Source organism: Thalia democratica, unplaced genomic scaffold (assembly GCF_965202585.1).
Source record: "Thalia democratica unplaced genomic scaffold, ktThaDemo2.hap1.1 HAP1_SCAFFOLD_249, whole genome shotgun sequence".
NCBI lineage: Eukaryota > Metazoa > Chordata > Thaliacea > Salpida > Salpidae > Thalia > Thalia democratica.
This window is the reverse complement of record NW_028139363.1, coordinates 19,124-36,238: the sequence shown is the minus strand read 5'-3', so window position 1 is coordinate 36,238 and position 17,115 is coordinate 19,124. Positions and strand designations below refer to the sequence as shown.

The following is a 17,115-nucleotide window of genomic DNA, read 5'->3' as shown; positions in this document are numbered from 1 at the left end:
TACTAACGAATCTAAAACTACAAGCTAAATCTTTTAAGCACAACTGAAATATTTTTACAGCAACTGGCGAAATAGTGTGCATTGTTTTTGGAACACTTTTTTTAATCGCTTGTTGTGTCAAATGCTGTGCAAAACCATCGGATATTGACTTTGATTGTGAATTTGAATTTGGATAACGAAAGTTTAGTTTTATGTATTACCACATTACTTTAGTAATTAACTATAAATGTCCATATTATAAAAACTAAAATGTTTATCCAACTTTTGAAAAATGAAAAAAATAAAAATAAAATTTTTCAAAATAATATTTATAAATATATTTTGATGGTGCGTTAAAACTTATTTAGTTTCCTATTAATAATTATAAAGAAGAATTTTTTTACATCTTTCATAAGTATAAATATACTACACAATAAAGATGACTAATTAAAACGTATTCATTGCTTTGATAATTTTAATTATTTTTTATAAAATTAGTCGTTGTGCATATGAATAAAATTAAGGAAATTTTTTACATTACTATACATTTGTTTAATGGAAGTTTAAAATTCTTCTTTACTTTTAGCACAAAGGTTTTTATAACAAGAAAATTTTATTAAATAAATCGCTTTTGTTTGAATTAAATTTACGTACAATTATAAACCAAAAATAGTTATGGTAACAACATCCAGGAATGGTAAATACAATTCAATTTAGTGATTTTTTTTTTCAGCTTCATTTTATATAGCAACTACACTTAGTTTTGGTATTGATTTGATAAAAAGTCTTATGGATTGATCGTTTCCATTGCATCAGCATATGTAGAACATTTTGAATTAAGTCTTATAAATTTGAAAGAAAACTTTGTTTTGAATTACATAAAACTTTGTTGTAACTCTGTGATTTGTTCTTCCAAAAAATTAATTTTATTACTACACATCATATTTTTGTCATCTCTCTGAATTTCAACGATACTCTTCTCAATGCTCTTACTTTTCTCTTAATATTCACTTTTCAAAATACAAATATTAGCCTGGAGTGTATTGAATTCATTGTCTTTTATATATCGAAATGCAATCAACTTTTCTTTCACCAGTTTTCCTTTTTTGGACTTTTCAATCAAGCAAGGCTTTGTTCTCTGCTTCCAAAGACATTTATTTATTATTTACAAAAACTCTTTCAAATTGAAGATATACTTACTTTTTTATTTAGAAGAATAATGAAGATTTAGTATAAGTAGTTTGCACTGCACCTAACCTACCAAAAAATATTTGTGAGTTGTTTTAAAAAATTCGGGAAGACTCATATAGTTTAAGATCATTTAGGACAGTTTTTAGTTACTCAGAATAGTTTTGTTTTTGACTAAAACAATTGTAACCTTATCATAAATCTTTGAGTTTTTTTTTTGTTTTAAATAAGCAAGTGTAATCAAAAAAAAAGTAACTCTTAACTTCTCTTTTTTGTAAAAACTTCTTTTTCTGTTTTTGGTACTGGTGTATAAAAACGGGGGTTCACCTAAGTTACAAAATAAAGTCAAAACAATCCCACCATTTAATTTTAAAAACCCATTTATACAATTGTTTTAAATTTACCTAGTTATATTCACTGGTGTATTACAAAAAAATAATTTGAGATTTAAAATAAACCTTAAACTTACAGGATTGCAAAAAGTTCTAGAAAAACCTGGAATATAACAATTTAGGCTAAAAAACCCTAGAATTTGAAAAATTAAAAAAAAAACCTGGAATTTTGATCAAAAATCTCTAAAAAATCTTGAAAACCTGGAATTATAAACATTTTTTACATGTTAAGTAGTAAAAATTCTATTTGAAACAAAAACTATCACATACATAATTTTTTTTTGTCATAATCAATTTTTTTTTGTCAACAAATTTAAAGAAGCTTTGAGATACCTTTTCAATGTTGTTAAACTAATTAAAAGACTTTTTTACCACAAATTTAATTTTAAACCGGAATTGACTTTACAACTTGAATAATTTTAAGAAATGAAAAAAATTTGAAAACCTGGAGAAATTTCCCAAAAACATTTGGCAACCCTGACCTTGAGATTTTTTTTTTGAAGTTGAAGTTTGTAGCTTTGTTTTGTATTTTTTAAGGTACAAATAAAATATAGTTATACTATTTCACCTACAGTATGAATTTTTTAACACCAAGCAAATAAGTTAGATTATAGAAAATGATACCTATTCATTTATAAATTACATAAAACAATTAAAAACAAAAACCACTATTTAAGCTAAAAAAATCTCTTTGTGTAACATCATTTAGCAAATACTAACAACAACGTCAAAGTATTGACAAGAAGAAATACAAATTGTGGGAAAGTCATGATGTTCTTATTATTGTATAGGGATAAATAGTGCTAACAGGGTTTCCAAAAAGCCTTTAAACCTGGACTTGACAATTTAGGCTAAAAAATATGGAATTGGAGAAATTAAAAAAAAAACTTGTAAAAAACTAGAATTTTGAACAAAAATCAATAAATGAACTCGAAATTTTTAATAATTATAACATGTTAAGTAGTTAAATATCAATTTGACTCAAAAATATATTATATCTATTCTTATATCAATTATTCTTATAAATAACATTTTTTTTCTCATTGTCTAATTTTTTTTTAAACACTTTTAAAGTAACTTTGAAGTATGTATTTTCAATCCTTTATACTATTTTACACATTTTCTTGACTTTAACTTAACTTTAAACTAAAAATAGACCCAAAAATGTATATATTCAAAAACCTGGAGAATATTTTCCAAATTTGTTTGGCAACGCTGTACTAGTGCTTTTCTACTTTTAGAAAATATCATCAATGTGTTTCCTAAACATAATTAAAAACTACTGTTCTATATGGTATAGGGACAACAAATCTGGACAGCTTAAAAAACCTTGAATTTGACAATTTGGGCTACAAAACCATGAATTTAACAAAATTTGACAAAAAAACCTGAGTTTTAAACTATTTTCTAATTTTAAGTTGTTAAACTTTAATACAACACTAAAAGTATACCATAAAGATAATAGTTTATTGTCATCATATTTTTTTTTATTTAAAACATATTTAAAGAAAGTTTACAGTTTATTTTCAATGTTGTTGTATTATTAAACACAGTTTTTTACTCAAGCTTATTTTCAAACTAAAAATAGATCCAAAAAGTGAACTTTGAAAAAGTTGGAAGAAATTCAGAAAACTTGTAGAAAATTTGCAAAAATTAAAAGTGGCAACCCTGTATAAAAGTTTACTTATTACTTAGTTAACTTTTTTGGTCTGATAGCATAGGGCTATTGGAGTTCATTGTGAGTTCAAAACTCAGTGGCAACACATATTCAAAAAATAGTTGGATTCTTTTTTCAAATTTATTTTAAACAGCAAACATCTGAGAGTTAGAAATATTAGAATTTTAAAAGTTTCGGAAAAAAAAATTCAACACTCTTTGTAAAAACTAAAAAGATCTAAAGTTTAAAAGAACTCATGGAATATGAAATGAAGAAAAAAAAACTACACTTCAATAAAAAATTATATTAAAAACAAAGTATTTAATATTTCCAAATAAGGGCTGCCAAAAACCTAAATCATGGAAAGACTTTGATTTTGACAATTCAGGCAAAAAAAAATCCTGAAATTTAAATTCAGTAAAAAACCCAGAAACCCTATAGTTTTAAACAATTTTTACATGTAAATTGATTAAACTTTAATTAGATAAAAAAAATCGACATATAACAACAGTATTCTTTTTGTACCATTTTGATTATTTTTTATTATAAAACACATTTGAAGTAGGATTACAGTATTTTTTCATTATTTTTATACTAAATAAGACAGTTTTTGACCTTTAACTTATTTTTTTACATATAATTAACAACAGATTACTTGTGTTTTAAAAATCCCGGAAGAAATTTAGAAACTTTGAAAATAATTTCAAAAAACCATTGCTAACCCAAAATTGTTTAATATGAAATGCATATTAAGTAAGATTACATTATCTTTTCAGTAGTTTTATATTATGGAAAACTGTTTTTCACTTAAGATAAATTGTAATTAATAAGCTTAAATACTATAATGGCATAAGGGCTTTAAGAAAAATTTTTACATATTGATCTTATTTTAAAGATATTTAACTCAGCTGGTAGTTACTTTTTACAGTTTTATAAATTTCAAATTAGTATTTGAGGTATGAGGGTTCATAGCTGGAAATCTCAATAGATTATTTATGGGAGAACCAAAGTAAAAAGACATTTTGTTAAATACACTATTTTAACAAAAACTATCTTTTCCCACAGTTTTTAAGCAATATTTCTTATACTTTCTCAGTTAAATCTTAACTGAATAATAAATATTTCTATTGTAGGATTGTTTTTTTATTTTTTTTGAGTTTAGATAATTTTTTTATAGAAAAATTTCAAAAAATTTATGATTTCTTTTATTTTGGTTAACATTTTTTTATTTTTTCTCTTTCAATTCTTAATATAGTATTTTTGTATTAATGCAAGGAATATTTCCTGAAAATTTGAGGTTAATTGACAAAAAAATGAAAAAGAAGATAGATTTTTAGTTAATTTTTTATTATTCTGATAAAATTGCCAGGGAATTTTTTTTTTTGTCATTTGTTGGTATTAGATATTTTTTACACACCTGATTATCTCATAAGTTAATAAAAAAAATTTATTGTAAAATGTATCCCAAAGTTTATAATTAGAGCTTATATTCAAAGTCTAATGTTAATTCAAAAAAAAGAGTTGGACCCTCCTATGCCTTAAAACCTTGAAGAATTCTTCAAAGAAACCAAGTGGCAACCTTATGTTAATTAGTTTTCAGAAAACTAAAAATTATGAAAAGCTTTTCTAATAGAAAAAGTTTAATATATACACATAAATAAAAAATTATATAAAAATAGAATTCTTTTGTATGAAGTATTTTCCTCATTAACTTTTTTTATTTTTAAAAGTTTTATTAGTCTTAGTGTCTTTTACCATTATTATTTTTTTATTGAAGTATTATTTATATAAATTAGTTCTACTCTCTGTTACATACTTATAGGGGGTGGTCTGACATTTTTTTTACTAAAAATAACATTGTATCTAATATAAAAGCTAAAAGTACAAATTACAAGCCAGTTTTTATAGAATTTAAAAATCTTATTTAACTTTTGAGATATTGTAATTTTTATAAAAAGTTTCCGATACAACGTATGGACGTAAATTTTTTAACAACAATTTTCTCGGAAATTTAAAAAATTACTAAAAACCTATCTTCTCCTTCATTTTTTTAGCTAGAGACCTCAAACTTTCAGGAAACCTTCTTTTTGCAATTTAGAAGACTTTGAATGTTAGAATTTAAAAAATATTAAAAATAAAAATTTTAGATAAAAAAAACAAAAAAAAAATAGGTGGTTTTTTTAATAAAAATTTAATTTTTCAAAATTAAAAAATTTCCTGTATTCAATTTTTTTAAATTTAATAATACACTTTCTGTAAAATTTTGAAGAAGAGTGCTTAAAAATGAAGGAGAGATAGATTTTTATAGTAATGGCCATTTTTTGCATTTTTAGTTTGTGCCTCCCTTTAGGAACTTATTGAGGTCACTGACTTTGATCGCTCATATCTCAAAAAATACTTTAAATTTTTTCAAGCGGTTAAAAATGTCTTATAGCTCAGATAAAACTCTATAAAATAAGATCAACTTGTAAAAATCAAGGTGGACCCCCATATGCCCTTAATCCCCTTATTTTAGATACTTTTGCCATTTACTTTAAACTATAATAATAGATATATATCTTGAAATTAAAGGTTGTTAAGCCTAATTTTGATTACTGTTAACTGATTCAGTCTTTGTGGCCATTTTACTTAGAAATAACTGCAAAACTTTGATTAAAGAAATAAAGCAAAAATAAACCAGAATTTTGATACTTGAAAAAAAACCTGGATGTATCTCAAATCTTAAACATTCTTTATATCAGTGCTTCTGAAATGGGGTTCCGCGGAACCCTAGGGTTCCGCGACGCCTCTCAGGGGTTCCGCGAAGCCTTTCGAAATCTATAAAATATCATTTAAAAAGTAAACATTTTAGTAAAATTGAAATTAGGTGTTCCGCGGAAAAGTTGAACTTTAGAAAAGGGTTCCGCCACTCGAAAAAGGTTCAGAAGCACTGCTTTATATACTAAGTAAAGAATCTTGAATTAGAGAATAACTAACTATTATATACAACAATGTTTTAATTAATTTTTTTGTTTTTTTTACTTGAAAAAATATAAAATATTTGTTTATTATTTTATCAGTAATTTTATACTATAAGTATGAAAAATATCTTTTTTAAAAGTTCATTTTATTGTAAAAAACTATTTAGATATAAACATTTAACTACATAAAGAAAGTTTTTATAAACATTTTGTTATATTTTATACAAAGTAAACAACCAAGGTTATGTTAGATTGATTACAGAGTTTCTTAAATTTTCACTTAATTTATTAGTTTTTGGTGATTTTTTAAAATACAATGTATTTCTCAATAGTTTAGTGAACATGTTATGTAGATTCATTTGTCAGGGTTGCCAAAATTTTGGATCTCAAATAAACCTGGAATTTGACAATAGGCAAGAAATCCTGGAAAAACTTTAAATTTGATTAATTAAAAAAACAACTAGAAAACCTTGAATGTTGAAAAAAATAGTAACAGTCTAGAAATACCTGGAATTTAAAATAAAACTACTAGTAGTTAATTGTTTTTTGATAAGATACAAAAAATCTGTTGTATAAAATATTTCTCATGTGTCATTAACAATTTAAGTTAATTTAAAACACATTTAAAGTATACAACATTATCTTTTTAACATTTTTATACTAATTAAGGAATTTTCTTTACCTTATATTTAACTTTTAACTTGTTATTGAAAATATTTTGGTAAATAAAACTTGAAAATAAAACTTATAAGAAATTCAAAAAACCTTGGAAAAATTTTAAAAATGCCTTCGAAAAGTCTTATATCTATGCTTTTTTTTTTCTTGATTAAAAATGAACATGCGGTAGTTTGCATCATAGGAAAAGACAACTTTTTTAAGATTTAAAAAACTCAAGATGACTTAAGATAATTTAAAATGACTTTGGATAGTTTTTTTGAGAGGGGCAAGTCTGATTTTTAATTCTAGTTAGAATATATCTTTTCCTACAGTTTTTAAGAAATATTTCTTATACATTTGCAATTAAATATTAACTGAATAATTAACATCTCTGTTGTACAAATTTTTTGTTTTGATTTGGAATTTTTTTATTAAAAAGTTTCAAAAAAATGATAAATATTTTATTTTGGTCATAAAATTATTAATTTTAATTTTCTTTCAGTTTTTACTAAATTATTTTTTTATTAAAGCAAGGAATATTTTCTGAAAATTTGAGGTTAATTGACCAAAAAATTAAAAAATGATAGACATAGATATTGTTCAAAACAATGGTTACAAAAAACTAAAAAATTTTGGTCCTACAACTGAAAACTTCTGATTTTTTTTGTAGCTTCACTGTTGTGTGTGCTCAAGCCTAAAGAACTATAAAAAAAAGTTTTAAGAGGCTTTTTGAATTAAATGACCTTAAGTGTTCTCAAAAATTGCTCTCGAGTTTAAAACAGCTATGAGTTTGAAAAATTTTAAATAGTAGAGTTTTCAAATTACTTGTGTTGTTTTTCAATGGCAACTATACTGCACGAGACAAAAGTAGATATATAAGTGTTTCAGGTGTTTTTTTGTAGTTGCTGCAAGAAGTTGTCTTAAACTTACACAATTTTTAAATACTTTAAGCAGATAAAAAAAAACAGCATCAAAAAGAAGAACTTAGTTCAATTTATCAATGTATAACTAAATGTTAATTTTTCAATTTAGTTTAATTTCACCAAAAAAATTTAATCCAACTTTGTTCAATACAAACAACTAAAAACTTATTGGATTTTTTATTGATATATGTACTGAAAAAATTCAAAGTTCTCTCAAAATCTCATTTTTGTGTAATTTGTTTAAAAAGCAAGCCAAAAAGCTTGGAAACCTGAAAAAAACCTGAAATTTGACAATTTAGGTTAAAAAACCTAAAATTTTAAACAATTTTAGGATGTTAAGTAGAAAAATTTAGTTTTGACACAAAAAATCTACCATTTAGATAATTTTTTTTTGTCATCATCATAGTTGTTTTTATTCAAAAACACATTTGAAGTAGTTTTACAGATCGTTTCAATGCTTTTGTACTACTTAACACAGTTTTTACCTTAAAATTAACTCTAAACTAAAAATAGATCCATAAATGGTATTTTTAAAAACCTGAGGTAAATTTTGAAAACCTTTATAAAATTTGTCAAAAACATTTAGCAACCTTGTTTAATACTGTAATGTACGTTTGAGTATTTATTTCTGATCAAACAGATGAGGATTGAGCAATAATCTACATGAAGCAAATGTACTTTTTCTTTAATTTTTATATTTTTAAATAAATGATATATAAAAATAACAACAAGTTGGTTTATTCTTTATTCATGGTTTCCACATACTCAAACTAGTTAAAAGTTTTAGAAATACACATCTTAATTTTGATTTTTTCCTAAATCTCAGGTTGAAATTTAAGGAGTAAACTTTTTCTATAGTAAGTTATGCCTTTTTTTCTAGTTTTATAGCTATTTTGTCAAAACAGTGATTATTTAAACATTGAAAATTGAGCCATAATATTATTAAACACAATAAAAATATATTATATAAAACTGCAGTTAATAAGTACTATTATTACATTTATTTTACACTGAATTTTATTTCATATACAGAGAATGGCCAATGTTCCTTGAATTCTTTCATTGAAAATTTCATTGAAAAAAGTAAGTTGAAGGAATAATTTTAAGTATCTTACCTCTTCTATTAAAAAAGTTTTCAAACAAAAAGTATGACCAAATTTAACTTTTAAAAAGGTGGCAAATTATTTGTTAATTGTGAAATATAGAGAAATTTAATATAATGAAAAGCATTCTTAAACTAATTTGTATTGAAATATTTGTTTTAAACATGTTGGTACTTAGAACTAAAAAATGGTCTTTGCTAGTTTTAATGTTCAAGTGTGGCAAAACTTTATATGTCAAGTAGTTTTTAACAATAAAATATTAAACTATAGCATTGAGGGGAGGTGTAAGATAATTTTTTACAAAAGTTTTATTTCATTTAAATTTAAGTATAACCTATGAGTTACTTTTTAAAGTATAAAAAAATTAATATTATTTTCAGATAAGTAAGTCTATTATTAAGTCTCATTAATAAAATATTTTAAAGCTTATGTAAGAGTTTTATACTTCAACAAACAAAAATATATGTGAACTAAAAGTTAAGTGAGATATATGTAAAAAATCATGATGATATTGGTTATCAAGATAAATTAAATTTACTTATTTTGCAAAAGTATTAAATTTATTCTAGAAAGGGTAAAAAAACTTAAGTTTTAAAATTCTTGAAGTGATGTAGAATATCTTAATTGACTTATTCATGAAATGCAAAACAAAATGGTCTATATTATTAAAATGACCTATATTAAGCATTTTTAAATAGAGTGTTTTGCATAATATATTTAAAGAATATTGTACTATTATTCCAAGAAGTTTTTAGTTTATTTACAGCGTAAAGTGTATTTAAATTTTACCAATAATAAAATAAAAACTTATAAGTTTATTAAAACATTACAAACTTAATTATAAATGTTATAAAAAAGTGTAATTAAGGGCTTAGGGAGTCAAACTTTTTTTTTTCATTTAAAATAACATTGGCTCTTATATGACAGCTTTAAGTACAAACTACAAGCCAGTTTCCATAGAATTAAAAAATCTTATTTAATTTTTAAGGTATTGTAATTTTTGTAAAATGCAAATGTATGGACAGTAAAAGTTTTGTGGTCAATTATCTTAAAAATTAAAAAAAACACTTAAAATCTATTTTCACCTTCATTTCATCAGCTAGAGACCTCAAATTTTCTGGAAATGTTCCTTACATTATAAGAAAAACATTACAAATGAATTTTATTAATTAAAAAAATAAAGAGCTTTAAGAAATAAATTTAAAAAATAGTTTTTATTATTTTAAAAAAGTCCAAAGTTTTCTAGTCCAAAGTAATGTTTTTTTGTTATTGTATAAAGAATATACTGAAAAGTTGATGAATATTGCTTGAAAAATGTAGGAGATCATAGTTTTTAGATGAAATATTTTTTTTTTGCTAGTTTAGTTTTAGTTCAATTTGTAAAAATAGCTTTCCCCTGTAGCCTTAAATTAATATTACCATAGCAATAGCAACTGTCTAAACAACTGAATATAAGAAATAAATCTTAGCACTAGCATACATTTGTACAAAATAACTATTTAAAGTTTGTTCACAGTAAGAATGTTAAAAAATTTAATGGAAACAGTACACAGTTTTTTTTGAGATTGAGAACTTTTTATTAATTTTGACAGCCACAAATAATTTGAACAACTTGTTATCAAAGTTGCCACTCTTAAGCTCAACAAATAACCAACCTCAGTTCTAGTTCAGTTTTATATATTATATTTATAAAATGGTTGCCGTATGTATTAAATAAAATTTAGAGTCAAAATATACTTTTATTCCTTTTCTTTTGTTAGTGTTCAAATTTATAAAATTTTATCCATTATGTTGCATTTATTGAAAATATTTTCATCATATTTTTATCATTTAAAGAAAAAAATAAAGCTAATAATATGCTAAGAATCTTTACAGGCAAAATTTTTGTTAACTTTTATAAATAAAATAAAAACCAAATGTTAGCCTCAGGGTTGCCACCCATTAGGATACACAGGACACTGAGGATAGTTATGGATATTTTTAAACTTTTATAAATCTCAAAATAACTCCTGGTTACTGAGGTTTTTATAAATATTTTTTTCACTCAGGCTGATTCAGGATAATTTTTTTGTTTTACAAGAATTTCAGGACATTTCTTATCTAGATCTTAATTGAGATTTATTTGGTCTAGTTTCAATATTTTGTTATTTTATATGACAACTTTTTTACAAGAACTGAAAACATGATAACTATAGATTTTAAAATGCTTAAATAAAATTTTTAGTCTTTTGGCTAGCTCTGCATTATTATAAAAAATAATAAAAATAAAATTCAGGCGTTTTTATTGTATATAAAATTAACTACCATAGTAGCATAAAATTATCCAAAATTGTTTTAACGTCCCATTTGGTTTAAGGGCATAGGGGGGAGGGGGTAAACACCACTGTTCCAACAGAATTTCTAAATATATGAAGGAACATTTCCTGAAAGTTTGAGGTAGTAATCTCAGAAAACGTAGGAGAAGATAGATTTTTAGTAAAATTGTCTATTTTGGCTGTTTTAGTTTGTGCCTCCCATAAGGAACCTATGTTGCCTCCAACTTTGATTTTTAAAATCGGTAAAAACATTTTGTAGTTTACTAAAAACTACATAAAATAAGATCAAAAACCAAAAAAGGGTTTTTTCCCTCCCCTATGCCCTTAAACTTTAAATATTGTATCTTTAAAAACTGTATTTTTCATTAGTTTAGTAAACATTAGATCTACACGCATATAAACACAATATTTGTTTTTGTTATTTAGAAGAAAAATGACTATGGTTAAAAAGTAGTTTGCACTGAAAATGAAAAAAAGTTCACAGACATTGAAAAACACGGGATGAATCAGAACATTTAAGGTCAATCAGGATAATTTTTTACACTTAAAAAGTGGCAACCCTGCAACCTACTTGTCATAAATTTGATCACAACCTCCAAAGAAAATCAAAAATGTTAAGCGTTTTATTTTGTAAACAGAGAAAATTTTTAACTGATGAAAGTTTAAAATCCTAGAATAGTAATCAAAATTTAAAAACCTTCATTAAAAAGTGCATGTATTTAATAACATTATTTACAGACATATTACAACATACTAATGTCACATGAAAATGGAAAGAGCAAAATTGTCTTGATAGAACTAAAATGCACCGGTGACGCGTGGCCGGTGGCAAGAAGTGGCCACAGAGCTGCAGCCTCCACCAACACAATGCTGGTGTTGGGAGGTTAGAAGTAAATGGATATCTTTAGCTTAATTTATCTTTAAAATATATAAGCAGGGTTCGTGCGCGTTAGGCTAAGTCAGGCTAAATAAGTTTTTTTGAAAAAAGTTGAAAAACGTCAGGTTAAATCACTTTTTTTATTAAAAATTTAAAAATATCAGTTTTTCGCAGTTCAAATGGGTCTAAATTTTTGATAAAAAAAGTTGATAAATCTTTTTAAGATCAAATAGAGATGTGAATTTATTTCTAAATAAAATTTAGTTATTAAAGATAAAATCAGTCAGTATTTGTAAAAATAAATGCTTAAAACTTTTTGTTGAATCTTTAAAAAAATTTTAAGAATCTTCATTATTTTAATTTAAGTAGATTTTATTTGTCATAATTATGAAAGTTCAAAAAAAAATACAGTTTAAACATTACAGTTTAGTTTAATAACTTAGATCTTTGTTTTAATTTGTTTACATCAGCTATGTATTTCATAGCTTAGTTGGTTGAACTGTTTTAATTTCTAATTTAAAGGCTTTATACCAAATACTTTTTAGATTACAACTCTTAGGAATTTATTCATATATTTTACTGTTTGTTTAAAGTTATTAAAGATACTCATAAGACTAAAACCTAGCTTTAAGATATAAGTACTAAGTTTTGTGGGAGTACAAACTTTAGGTACAATTCATTTTTCTTTACAAGAACAAAATACTAAAGGTTTTTTTTTTCAATTTAAGTGTAAGCTTTTTAAGTCTGATATGACATCAACAATCACTTTATTTATTTAGAGTTTAGGATTTATATTTATTTATTAATTTCAAATATTAGTCAAAATACTATAATAAACATTTTTAACTTATTTTAATACTCGTGTAAGCGTTTCATTTTAAACTTAAATAAAACATGACATCGTTTTATTATAAATCTTCTGGTTATAATGTTTTTACTTAGTGCTTAATTAATTTGAACACTTGTGTTTAGTAATATATATTACATTTTTACACTAGTAATAGATTAGATATAACACTTGTTTTAAAACTTATCACTGAATTTGTTATGTTAAGGGCATAGGGGGTCAATCACTTTTTTCACAATTTAGTCTTATTTTATTGAGTTGTAACTAGCTATGAGTTGCTTTTTGCAGATTTTTAAAGCTCAAAATATTTTTGAGATAAAGCTGGTTGAAGTCGGAGACTACAATAGTACTAATCAAGACCCCCCAATACCTAAAACGACTTCTAAAGGGTATTTTCTTTACTTTGAAAAGATGTCAGGCTAAATTGGTCTCAGTCAGGCTAAATGAAAAAAATTTTGTGCACGAACCCTGTATAAGTAATCTCCTTAAGAATACTTAAGTTAAGAACTTTCTATTAGTTGATTTAAAGCAAATTTAAATATTTAAAATATAATAACCTTAACTAAAAAAATAATCTTCTTTGCTAATTTGTCATGTTTGGTTTCAGCAAACTTTTTTACAGTTTGTATTTTTTGATAATAAAATATTGAATCAAGGCATTGGAAAGTGTTCAAAGATTATTTTTTTAGTAGAATTCATGCGAAAATTCAACCTATTTAGTGTGAAAAATTAACCTGTTATGTGTGAAAATTCAACCTATTCAGTGTGAAAAATTAACTAATTTAGCCTTAAAATTGACAGGTTTCAACCCAGAGAAAGACCCCCCGTTGTTGAGGGAGTTGTGGGAGTACAATATTGTGAGAAACGAGTGGAGCGAGGTGAGTTGTGATGAGACTCCAGACACTCTTGCAAGTCATGCAGTGGCGTTGCTTGGAAACGAGTACAATGAGAATGTTCCGCACAAGTTTGTTAGCTTTGGAGGTATGGTAACAAGAGCTTTGTATAATATATACACAAATGTTTTGGTAATAAGATAAGTTAAAATAGAATATATATTTTTTATTTAAGCTGATGTGAATTTTAAAGAAGTTCAAGTTTTAAAGTATTGCATTTATTTTCTCAAGCTTCTGTTGAAAAAAAAAAGAAAACAAAAAATAAAAAGCTTGTACTTTTTTCTAAACTAATGATACTGTAATGTTTAAGAAATAAATATAAAAGTAACATTATTATAAAATTTCGTTTTTTTAAAACAGTTTTCTGATTAAAATATGCATAAAGTAAAAGAATGAAAAAGCAATAAATATGAGTTATATTTCATATCAATTGTTTATAATTTTTAAACTATTTTCAATCACAATAAACTTTGAATAATAAAACAATTGCAACTTAATATTGAAATAATTAAATATTGAAATAGGCACAGCTTTTCCATTTGGAAACCGGGTGAGCAGCCAAGTTGAATACTTCGACCTGCTCAAGCGTGAATGGGTTGTCATGCAAACCGCAGGGAATCCCCCCAAAGCCGGTTACGGCCAATCACTGACGCAGGTGGGTGACAGATTGTACGTGTTTGGAGGCACGGACGGCTGGAACTACTTCAGAGACCTGCACTGCTTGGACCTCAGCACTATGGAGTGGAGTTTGGTGAAAGAAGGGGTTGATGACGTCACTCCTGAGGAGAGGTACAGGCACGATGTTGTTCATCATGATGGTGAGTTGTGAGAGTGTGCTTAAATTGAATATGTGATCATATAAAGTTGTATTTAATTTGATACAGGATTGCCACTTTACCTGGAAAAACCTTAAAAAACCTGGAACTTAACAATTTAGGTAAAAATTACCTGGAATTTTAGAAATTTAAAAAAAACCTGGAAGAACCTAGAATTTTTAATAATTTTAACATTTTCAATTCTAAAATTTCAATTTGACACAAAAAATCTATCATATAAATAAGATTTTTTTGTCACCATCAAAAAATTTTTTTATTAAAAAACACATTAAAAGTAACTTTACAGCATCTTTTAAATGTTTTTGTACTATTTAACACAGTTTCTTTTATAGATATTAACTTAAAACTAAAAATAGACCCAAAAGTGTTTACGTTTGAAAACCTGGCTGAAATTTAAAAAACCTGGAAAAAATTTTGAAAAAACGAGTGGCAACCATGTTTGATAATAAAAACTAAACTTTTACTAAATATCAAAATTTTCTGTAAGTCAGGCACAATGTAGTTTATCATAAAGGTAAGATAAAAATCTACTTTGTTTGAATGTTCCAATTATTTAAGTGACAATTTTGTAAGTTTTTAAACCACAAATTTTTTATTTGTTTATTTTTTTCTTTTATCACCATGAATAAGGTTTTATTAACTTGTTGTTTGTTCTTTAAAGTTGTTAAATTATTAGTATGTCTGATTTTTTATAAACTAGTGCCAATAATGTTTATTGTTCAAAGATGTTGATAAAAATAAATACAAATTTTGCTCATTTTTATATTGAATGGTTGGTCATTGTCGTTATGGTTAAATTTCCAATTTTTAAGACTGTGCACTGTGTATATCATTAAATTATAATTTGTGAACATATAATCATTTTAACAATAACTACTTTTGTAACTATTTAAGTTCTTTATGATATAAGATAACTGAAACTATGCCTGTTTGTTGAGTCCTAATTATGGCAAAACAGATGGTAGGTTGTCTCAGATTCTGTTGTTGATGGTCGTGTGGTAAAGTTAATTATTTATTATACTATGAAATAAGTGTAAACTTTTTGTGATGTGTATAATAATAGAATTGAAACAAGTAAATTACAATTTAAATTACATCAAAAATAACCAAAAAAGAATAAATTGAATGTTACCACCATCTAAAGTCACTAATAGTTTAATACATTATCATGACAAAAACCTGACAAAGTAGTTATTAATACACCCCAAAAAAACTTAATGGATAATTATAAAAATTCGCTTTTATATCCTACACAAAATCAATGTTACTTATACAAAAAACCTAATAAAATATTACCACTAATTTGACAATTTCAGGAAAGTTGTACCTGATCGGAGGGCTGAGAGAGGACACTTACTTCTCCATGTTTCACGTTTGGGTATTCACCATTGCGGAGGGAAAGTGGAGGAAAATAACTCCGGTTCATGACAAAAAGCACAGCTACCCTCAGTTGAGAAAGTTTCACGCTTGCGTCAAGTTCAAGGGGTGAGTTTTGTACTTTTTTTTTGAATCATATGTCCTACTTTTAAAAACCCTGACCTATATGTTGTAATAATTTATTATAATATATTAGTAAATAAATTCTGTTACAAGCACTTTTATCAAATAAAAATGTATCCTAAAAATGTTATCAGCTTTAAATTAAAATTAAATTAACAATTAAAACAAAAAAAGTCAACAATTAAGTAATTTAAGAAAAATAAAATTAACACGTTTATAACGTCAGCGGTGGCCTTAGACAAACCTTAGTATTTAGCAACTTATAAAATATTTGATTTTTAGTAACGGAAGCTGTTTAGTAAAAAAGAAAAATTCCACCAGGTGCGCTTACATCAGCGGTGGGAGAAACGACTCTCAGTTCTTCGGAGACGTGTGGCGACTCGACCTCGATAAACCGAAATGGACCTTGATGTCCCCATCTGGCGGTGAGAAGTTCTGCTTCCACTCGTCATGCGTCACCCCACAGGGTCTCATGCTGTTGTACGGGGGCATGGACGAAAGCGGGGTGAGAAACTCGAGGTTGCGGGGCGTGTGGTTGGAGGGGGAGCCCCTGAAGTGGATGTGCGTCAGGAAGGTGCTTGAAATGAGGAGCGATTTGGAACTCGGAGGGAGTCATCTGAATGTTGTTGATCAAATTTGCAACGAGAGATAGCATACTGGCAGAAACTGAACTATAAATAAAAACTGTTGGTTTTTTTACCAAGATGGCCTCGAATTTGGCACGTTTTTAGTATATTATAAGATTTATAAAAAGTTATTTTCTGACTGTGAATAAAGTTGTTTGATTTTAGTAAAAGAAAATTAGGAATAGAAATATTAAACTCCAGTTTAAAGAAAAACCTTAATTAAAGAGCATATATGTTTTTTAGTTATAATATAGCAGTAAGAGTAATGACTTGGTTTTTTCTTTAATTAAAACGTTAAAAGATATTATATGACCCATATAAGTTTTTCTTTATAGAGTAACAAAATTCTATGAATGTTTTGT

At 25.5% G+C, this 17,115-nt stretch overlaps 1 protein-coding gene across 1 annotated transcript; it reads left to right on the top strand.

Moving 5' to 3' along the window:
* Window positions 1–8,745: 8,745 nt before the first annotated feature.
* LOC145846003 (kelch domain-containing protein 10-like) lies at window positions 8,746–16,779 on the top strand. Its single transcript, XM_082952969.1, has 6 exons — window positions 8,746–8,839; window positions 11,913–12,057; window positions 13,700–13,879; window positions 14,316–14,609; window positions 15,944–16,112; window positions 16,449–16,779. Exons 2-6 carry the CDS (start codon window positions 11,931–11,933, stop codon window positions 16,777–16,779), a joined length of 1,101 nt encoding a protein of 366 aa, XP_082809095.1. The 5' UTR covers window positions 8,746–8,839; window positions 11,913–11,930.
* Window positions 16,780–17,115: the final 336 nt, after the last annotated feature.